The sequence below is a fragment of the Bactrocera latifrons genome, unplaced genomic scaffold (assembly GCF_001853355.1).
Source record: "Bactrocera latifrons isolate USDA-ARS-PBARC rearing strain unplaced genomic scaffold, ASM185335v1 scaffold_243, whole genome shotgun sequence".
Taxonomy (NCBI): domain Eukaryota; kingdom Metazoa; phylum Arthropoda; class Insecta; order Diptera; family Tephritidae; genus Bactrocera; species Bactrocera latifrons.
In genome coordinates, this window is record NW_017535997.1 from 3910 (window position 1) to 13735 (window position 9826).

Below are 9826 nucleotides of genomic sequence, written 5' to 3' on the forward strand. Positions count from 1 at the left end.
AGTCAGAGAACTTGTCGCACGCACTGTGAGTTGGGCCTGTTGACGTCATATCTTTGCGCTCGGATGTGAGAGTACGGCATACACATGCGCACATTAGGAAGATGTGCATTGCTGAAAGGATATTAGTGTGCTCACGAATGGCAACAGCAGGCGCACTGACTTTTATGGTGTCTGCACTACACACACACATACACTCAACTCATTTTATCTGCATGTTTCACCGCATTTCACTTTAAATGTCATCAAAGCGCAAATAATTTTATGCTCAGTATATTTGCATGTCGACACACACACACTCATATCTCACGCATCCTGTGCTCAGACCGGTGGTACAGGTGGAAGAAGATTCAGAGCCGGGTGGCTGACACATTCATTTCCGCACTGCTGACTCAGTTTTAATTTCTTTTTGTTTCTGCTTCATATTTTATTTAACTTCGTCGACGCGGAAGAACTCGCTGCCAAAAGGCTTGTGGGTGGCTTTGTAAGGCAAAAAATAAATGATGAAAGTATTAAAGCTTTTACATTTTTCAAATTGCTGGAAGAGTAGAGATGCCTCATATATGCGTTTTAGCAATAAAAATTAATTTTTTAACAAAAATTATAATTTTTAATTGTTCAAACTTTTATTTCAAAAAATGTTAAAATTTCATTTATCTGTGACTTCGTGTGTATTTCTAGCAAATTTTAAGTTTACCTTAGTTAGTTCTGCATGTGTGTATGTATGTGTGGCAACCCTTTAAAATCACTGCCAAGCGCACAGCTGCATGCTTAACGGTACCACATAAATAATTTTGTATATTTGTGTTTTATTCATGTATTAGTGTGTACACTTGTAACACGCACGACAACAACACTTGCTAGAAAGAAAGATAACACACACCCACACACAAACACACTTAATAAAGTATAAAACAAACGAGCATTAAATTTTAATCAAATAAATCATGCAAAACGTTGTTTACTTATCTTTTACACACTTTTGTTTGCTCTTTATTTCAAACCAAAACAACAACRACATTTYTCRCTGTCTCGCGCTTAATGTTGCGGCTTTCGCTTAACCAGCAGGCAGCAGGTGTTCAACATCAATCTGCCGTGCACCGTCGAGAACAAGGAGAACACTCGGCCGTTTGTGATACGCGAGAGCAGCAGCGACAGCGACGAGGGCGACGGTCGCATACTCTATCGCGACGACGACAATGACCGGCAGGCGAAGATTGCGCGCAAGGAGTCGCTGTCGCTGAAGCTGCAGCTGCGGCCCGACAAGCAGGATCTGATCAACCGCAACATTCTGCACCAGGTGACCGACAATGAGATCAAGGAGTCGAAGGAGGCCATTGGCGCACGTCTCATACGCCGACTGTCGATGCGTCCCACAGCCGAGGAGTTGGTGGAGCGCAATATCTTAAAGAGTGAGTATTTCAATGGCAAGCAAACTTGCTCACACAATACTACCACCGTTGAATGCCGTTGTATTTGTGTTGTTGTTTGCGTTGTTTGTTAATTGTGTGAATTTATATAATTATTGTGGCACATTATTTCTTATTGGTTCAGCACAATCACCCGCCGAAGAGAAGAAGCAAAAGGAGGAGAAGAAATCGTATTTGCTGCGAAAATTGAGTTTCCGACCCACCGTCGAGGAGCTGAAGGAGAAGAAAATCATCCGTTTCAACGATTATATTGAGGTGACACAGGCGCACGACTACGATCGGCGTGCGGACAAGCCATGGACAAGACTGACGCCGAAGGATAAGGCTGCCATACGCAAGGAATTGAATGAGTTCAAATCGTCGGAGATGGCGGTGCACGAGGGTAGTCGGCACTTGACGAGGTAAGTTTATTTTTTAATCCCTGAACTGGGTATTTTAAGTTTGCCTCGAAGTTTTTAATAACAGGAACTTTTAGAGTAAAATGTATATGTAYAAAGRGTGTTCCATTTCGAGGTTACCTACTTACTTTGGYCACAGATGGTCCATCCGTTCAGTTCAATTTTCGATGACTCATTCGAGTATTTCGACTGATAACTGGCGAATGACACTCGTGGTATTTGGCTCTAACAACTTTAGACTAAACTTATCCTTACAGAAAAAAATCTAACGGTGTGTCATATCATATCGAACGTTCTTGGCGGCCAATCGACCGGCGCAAAACGTGAAATTATCTGTTCATCGAAGCGTTCTGTCAATTGATAGGTGTGATGTGTGGGAAGTGGCGCCGTCTTGTTGAAACCAAATGTCGCCGGGGTCATGAGCTTCAATTTCAGGCATGAAATAATCGGTTCTCATGGCGCGATAACGGTCGTCATTGACTGTTACGATCTCACCGACATTATTTTTGAACAAATATGGACAAATGATTCCACCGACCCACAAATCATACCAAGTTTTTTTTTTTTTTTTCAAGATGAAAAGACAACTCTTAAATCTCATCTGATTGCTCTTTGTCCCAATTTTGCTTGTTTCCATACTGTTAGCCACATCGCTGAACAAAAGTTGGCTCGAAAACGTCGGAACTTCGTGGAACTTTTCAGGATCCCATAGAGCGAAGCGCTGTCGTTAGGGAAGGTCGAGCGGCTTCATTTCCTGCACAAGCTGTATTTCGTACGCTTCCAATTTAAGATCTCAACGATAAATGCGCCGACTCGTTCCAATCAAAGTCAAGAAGAAGGTCTTTTTATACTATTTATGTTATATAAAAAACTTCGCGCCGAAGTTAGTGTTGTTTTTGTTGTCTCATATATAGCTACCCTTCCCTTGGAACTACAAATCAATTCAACCCGTAACAGTCGTGTCTTCGTAACCGAAACATACGAAAGTCTCTKTAATTCAGAAGATTAATATGGTCTAAATTACAAGGGAACTGTTTTAAATTTTCTTCAGTTTTCGTAAAGCCGAAAGCCAAACATTTTGACTTCAAAAAATCATTTTGTTTCATTTTAAAGATTTTCGCATTTTACATGCTCTCCTCCGCTCCGCTCTGAAGAGCCGCAACCGCAGTGCATCGTTTCCGTTTATGTAATTCGCTCTGTCGGTGGCTTTCGCCTGTCAATTGGCTTAATTAAAAAGTCATTTGGGCATTACTTTTGAGGACAAAAGACCACTAAAACCATTGCCGTTGGTTCAGCTTAAATTGCCAACTATTAAGGACCCAAGAGCCGGCCGAGTGTTGTGCCAAAAGCAATCGCACGCGCGCAACACACACACACACACATCGACGAAGTCAAGTCAAAGCGTATCCCATATGTGGTTGTGTATATACATATATATGTGTATATGTGTATGTGCGGCAGTTAAAGTGTGAAATGGACAATGTGTATAAATACCACAATTGTTGTAACGACACAGTTTAGTGTTGTAGCAGAGGAGCGACGCACGTACGCTCAACTAAGACACGACTTTAGAATGTAAGTAGAGAGACAAGGACAAAAAGAGACGAGCGCAGAATGGTAGGGGATTTGTAAAAATGTGGAGAGCACGAAAAAGTTTAATTTCAATGTCACTTCCTGTCACACAATGCCACGTCGAGGGGCACATTCATTTCGAGCGCTCACTAGCAAATCCATTCAAGTTCACTTAAATGCRCATAAAAGATGTGTTGCCCTATATGCCACAATGTGGTGTGTGCCACGTGTGTATTGCACCGCCGCAGATACATATTCATGGGCGAGATATTTTGCCACAATTGCAACTAATGCAATAAAATGCAAGGCGACAGAAACAGAATGCGAAGAAATTCGAAGTAAACATTCATTGTATACGGATGTGACTGGAATAGGGCTTCTGAAATGAATGGCAAAATGGTGGATGGAAAGTCCTATTATCGCAGATGTGAGTGATCACAGTGTGTACAACAAAAAATYCTAGAAGATAAATTCGTTTGTGATATTTATGCATTTAGCCCGAATAACGGTACTTAAATCTTCTCGTAGCGTTGCTCAAACTAATGGCACAAATAATGTGAAGCAGTATGAAGCCAATGGTGCAAATTGGCCGCCGCATAAATTTTAACCAATCRCAATCAAAGAAGATTTAAGAATTGAGGCTAAAATAACAAACACGTGAGGAATTTCCAAAAACATCCAAGGGGAAAGTCATAAAAGCTTTTAATGTCACAATAAAAAATTTAATGCTTTGATCTCGAAGTTAAGCCGCAAATATGCTTCCGATATAGATAAGACTRGTTCTGCTATCTTCAGGCAACAGCGACCGTTTCTGCAAAACGAAGCAAGCGTAGAATATATCATATAACGGGCGATCCAAGTAAAGGTAGTTTTTTAAAACCCTGTTTTTGACAGATACACGTGAGTCGTGGCAAGCTGTCAAAATTTTGCTGTTATTTTGGTTTGGCATTTTTCATGGAATGACTTCGCTCAACTTGTCATCAACATAATCCCCCTAATGAGCGTTTGACTCGCTTCACCAACCCCCATGTTGAGACTCTGCATTCAKTRTTGGATAATATTCGACCGAATGGAGCMCATCCAGTGAAGAAAATGTAGYAGCCGTAGCTGAGAGTGTGCACGAAGACCGTGCAGAGTCGATTCGGCACTGTGCGCAGAACTCGGATTGATGTATGGAACGACTTGGTGCATTTTACGTCCTAAACCGAAAACATACAAAATACGGCTTGTGCWGGAACTGAAGACGCCCGCCYTCCCCAACCGACATCGCTTCGCTCTTTGTACACTTGAAAATTTTATGAAGATCCAGAATGGSTATGTAAACAAGCAAAATTGCCGYATTTGAGACGAAGAGCAAGCTGAAGAGACTCAAGAGCTGCCATTTCATCCAGAAAAAACAAGAGTGGTGATCTCAGATGCATTTGGTTTCAACAAGACGATGACATTTCCTTCACATCGCCTCGATCAATGGATTCGTTGAGAGAAAACTTCGATGAGCAGATAATTTCACGTTTTGAGCCACACCGTTAGACTGTTTCCTGTGGGGATATGCAAAGTCCAAAGTCTGTGCGAACAATGCCACTTCGATACAGACCTTGGATGAAAACATCACGCCTGCCATTCGCCAGTTACCAGTCGAAATGCGCGAACGAGTCATCGAAAATTGGACTCAATGGATGGACCATCTGAGACGTAGCCGCGGCCAGCATTTCAAAGAGATAATCTTCAAAAAATAAATACCAAAGAAYGTTCTATTGAATGATAATAAACATTGCCCATTAAATTTCTGTTTTTTTTTTTCTTTAAAAAAGTAGAGAACCTCGAAATGCATCACCCTCTATATACCATATGTGCATATTCGAGACTTTGTAGCTAGTGGCGTTGTGCTTTTGCAGCAAGGACACTCAAAGCGGCAAGGAGACACATCAACTTCCATCGCACGGCAATGTCGTTAAATGCATTGTTCAAATAAAGCTAGCGGCTGCAGTGCATCCCAAGCGACCTTCATGCACATTCCTCTACACACTCGAACAGGCACACATTCATGTTTCACTGTTTGAGCACGTTCGCCAACAAATATACGAATGCGTGCCGAAAGAAACTGTCTTGCAGTTTTATAAATAAATTAAAATTTTTCTCCAAAGTTTCCCAAAACAGTTTGGCAATTATAATGAGGRTGACCATTGAAGCAGAGAACCCAACTGTTCATTTCCACCCCGGTAGAGTTTGGTATATAAGTACTTATGTATTTAGTATAAATAGCTACAAGTATTTAAGTATATAAAATTGGAAAATGGCAAAAGGTACTCAGTGCCTTAACTTTCGCTTTGCAATCTGCCTACAAGCTTACATATGGCGGCACATGCCCGTTATTTGCCAATTTACAATTTCTTTTAACTTCTCTGACAGCCAATTTAAGCCGATTACAGTTTTGTAGCCCAAACCCATTTAAATTAACTTCCTTTGACATTGTATTGGAAGTAAGAAAATTACAGTTTAAACTCGGCAAACCGCATTTGCTTTTAACCCAACTACGACCTGATCCAGCGGTAGCTCGTCCATCAACCTACTTTGGGGTTTGTTGCTTCATTTGCCATCTCTCCGTTCAATTTCGTGGAGATGCCAACCATTTTGTTTAACTGGGATTATTTATTTATTTTCGTTGTTCTTATTGAATTGAGCTCTCAAAACTGTTGCCCGTTTTCAATTTACTCGAAGCGTTGCACCCTTCGATAGTTGAGCTGGACGTTAGGCAATTTCTCAGCTGAGCGCACTCAATTTCTATTGGAAAAATGCTTCCGTTTATGCTCGTGTGAAGCGCTCCAACACTCTCACATTTACAACCATAWATCTACCTGTGTTTTCCGCTTGTAAGTGTAAGATACATTGCTCTTAATGTTGTGGAAACTGACTCCGAATTTGGGTAGTAAATTTTGATAAATTCGACTATTGTGTCTTTCCATGATGAAATGGCAAACGTTACTGAAGAGAATCTTCAAAAGGGTGGAGAAAAATATGACGTCGTTTGATGTCTCTACCGGTCTTTTTTTAAAGTGCGCTATTGAAAACCCCTATATACGGGTCGTTGACTCTAGTGTTTGCGCGCGTAAAGGTTTACCAAAGTTTTGGTATAAGACCTCGAACTCAGCATCAGGACTTGTCACTTGTTCGGTTAGGTTGAAAGGTCTRTCCTGAGCGGGATCTCACTTGAACAGCTGAGAACGCCGATTCGTTGTGGTTCTTAAAAGTTCCTAAATACTGGATCATAAGACCCCTACAAATCGACAACGCAACTATTGAGCCTAGAACAAATTTTTTGAGACGGCTAATGCCAGTTTCGGCTTTGGCTTCCGGTTCGCCCTAGGTAAGGCTACCCAGATGYTTCAGCCTCAGTCTTGCAAAGGCTATACAGTGCGAGGAGAAAGTTTCTCTTCTAGTCTTCTACGGAAAGAARCTGAAAACAAGCCATCTTTACCATACAATTTTATTTACGCTCACAAATGAAAGCCAGGTTTTTGACAAATATGATTTTAAACATTTTCCGCGCGTAATTTTAGGTTACGTAATAAATAGTTAATCTCACTTCTAGAAGTTGCAACGTCTTCGAAAGTTTCCACTTGAATTTTAAATATTATTATTTGCCAAACAGWTTTTTTCGGTAGTCTCATCTAGAACTTTGCACTTGACTTTGCCACAGTCCCACTGGGGGGCAAGTCGCAGCGTATTTTGGATCTTTTGCTATTTCTGCGCGTTTTTTTGCATTCCTAAAAGTTCTTTTAGTTTTTACGCTATTCAAACCAATAAAATATTAACCTAACTMTTTTCTTTCTCTTCTCGATGCGGTTTGCGGCAGGTTCCATCGGCCATGACAAATGCAAGGGCAGCAAACGACACTTGCAACAGCAGCCACGTCAGCAGCAACATCAGTGAAAAACTCATTTTCCAAATGCAACCAACACAATTTTGTGCTCGAACAGCAAAAGCGCCAACAACAACAACAGCAAAAGTTCGAGCGTGATGGCATAAAAACGAGAAAATGAAATATAAGAAAATAAAAACAAAAAAAAAWTTCCAAAAAAAAATTCAAAACTTCACAGAAAAATGGATAAAAAAATTGAAAAATGAAATGCTCAAAGACGGCAAAGCAAAATTGAATCAAAAAAACAAAAAAAGAAAAAAACAAAACGAACACAACAAACACACACAAAACATGTGAATTAGATTGTTGAAAGGAAATGAGCATGAGCGTAGAGGAGGTTAGGAGAAAACAAAGACAAATTGCAAAAATGGCAAATAAATTTCTATTTCTACAGTAAAAAGTTAGTAAACGATAAAAGTAACAAAAAACAAAAAAAAAAAAAAAAAAAAAAAAAAAAAAAAAAAAAAAAAAAAAAAAAAAAAAAAAAAAAAAAACAACTGAAAAGTAAGTTAAAGCATAGAAGAAGCCGTTAGCAGGCGCGAAGTTTAAAGTATAAACGCTAAGGCAGTAAGGCGACCAAAAGCCAATAAATAAGTAAATAAATAATAGCATAAAGTGGACGACATTAGTGACAGTAACAAACGCAACAACAACAGCAACATCAACAGCAGTAGCAGTAGCAGTTTCTAACGATTTAGCATTTGGGGTTTCAACACTACAACAACTGCAGCCGAAGCAGAAATGAAAACGAAGGCAAAAACAACCAACAACAAACAATAATAAAATACACAAACAAAATGGACAACAGTGCTAGTGAGCAACGCTTGTACGGCAACTTGTCCGGCCTTGTCGGGAACGCTGAGCAATGCATATCAGCTCTAAATGCCTGCTTATTTGTCGTCGCCGTGGCAGAGCAGCAGCAAATCCACTTAGCRCCACGACGGCAGCCGCGCAGGACAGCAARTGTGCTTCACGAATGGACAGACGCTTAGCTTAGTGCCATGCTGTGGCGGGAGCAAAGTGTGCGTGTGGGCAGCAAATTGCTCAGCACGAGTTTAGACAGGCAAGTCAGTGCCACAAAAAGTATCCATTCCATTAAAAATATATGGCCACAACAACACTAGCAACAACTAAAGCCGTTATGCAAACAGATTCGCCATGACGATAGTAATTTTCCACAACAACAACAACAACAATGACGTTACTAAACTCGAACTGCAGSCGCGTCAACAGCAACAACAACGCCAAGCAGTTATGCCACTAAGGACAGTTATGCCGGTGCAGCTGTGCAGCAACAACAACAACTACAATAACACTAGGAAGTAGCCAGCAGAATTTTAATTTGTCCATTATGCCGCCGTGAAGTTGAATGGCGGCGCGCACTTTCGGACATTTGAAGCACACTTAAGCATATTATTGTTATTTACATTGCAGCAGTCCACACCCCTGCCGGCTCATTGAAGCACGGCGCACAGTTTTCCACCAGCACTTGTCTGCGCGACTGTTGCAGCAACATTTTCCACTTGCCCTTTATGTTAAGTTGCATTGTTGTTTGTCTTTTGTAGCGCTTGTTTACATGCTCCGCAAAATGCGAGCACCGAATATTTCATTATGTATACATATTCTATTCTAAATGTAATTCGTAACTAGCAAACGTAATTGTAATTCGTACAATAAATCTGTTTTGTAAACTTAATATCTCTAAGAGCAAATAAAACCGAAAAGTACTCACAGCAATGACAGACAGGCAAATATAAGCCGCAAACTTACATTTGAAGTGCTGCCAATATGGTATTTAGGCTCGAGTCAATGGAAAGGAACAGAGCAAGTGTGCGTAGGCGATCTAAAGCAATGGAAAGAAGGTTGAGTTCGTTGTGGTGGCTGCAGTGAGGCGCGTTTCTTTTTGTCTGGGTACTCTTTTATTGTATATATTTTTGTAATGTGCAGGCAAGCCTTACTAAAAGCTTAGCAGTTTCTTACGGCACCGGGTCTGTAGATTGTTTTTAGCACCGGAAAGTAAATTTTATAATATGAAATAGTTTCGGTTCAGTACCAAATCAGTAGCGTGTTTTTGGCACCGGCAAGTAAATTTTTGAAATGTTTTTTTTTTTTTTGGTTTTTTTTTTATGTTTTTTGCGCTTATTTACTTTTTTTTTTTTTGTTTGTTTTTTTTTTTGTTTTTTTATGTTTTTTGCGCTTATTTACTTTCATCTCAGTCACGAAAGGTTTACACACTTGGCTTGTTAGTGTTTTCTTCTATCACTTTGCTGTAGAAAGTTAAGAAAAACACTGAAATGTAGAACACATTTAGTTGCATAAGAAACTTTAACGTTTAATATATAAGTATAATATTTAATAAAGTGAATTTTCGTTGGCGACAATTGGGCCCTTGCAGCGTTTAAGTTACATTCCATTTGTATATAAAGTCATGCAATAAATAACAATAAAAAAAACACATAAGAAAGTGACTCTTCCGCCTCTTTACCACAATTTCACGAGATAGAAAACAA

The 9826-nt window shown here is 40.0% G+C and overlaps 1 protein-coding gene across 1 annotated transcript; it reads left to right on the top strand.

The window, feature by feature from the left end:
- Positions 1–1054: 1054 nt before the first annotated feature.
- On the top strand, positions 1055–7447 carry LOC108969192 (phosphatase and actin regulator 1-like; the record flags this gene model as incomplete). The annotated part of the gene is made up of 3 exons (XM_018933727.1): positions 1055–1409; positions 1552–1828; positions 7251–7447. Coding segments are annotated over 3 exons (648 nt in total), but the record flags the coding sequence as incomplete, so codon positions are not given.
- Positions 7448–9826: the final 2379 nt, after the last annotated feature.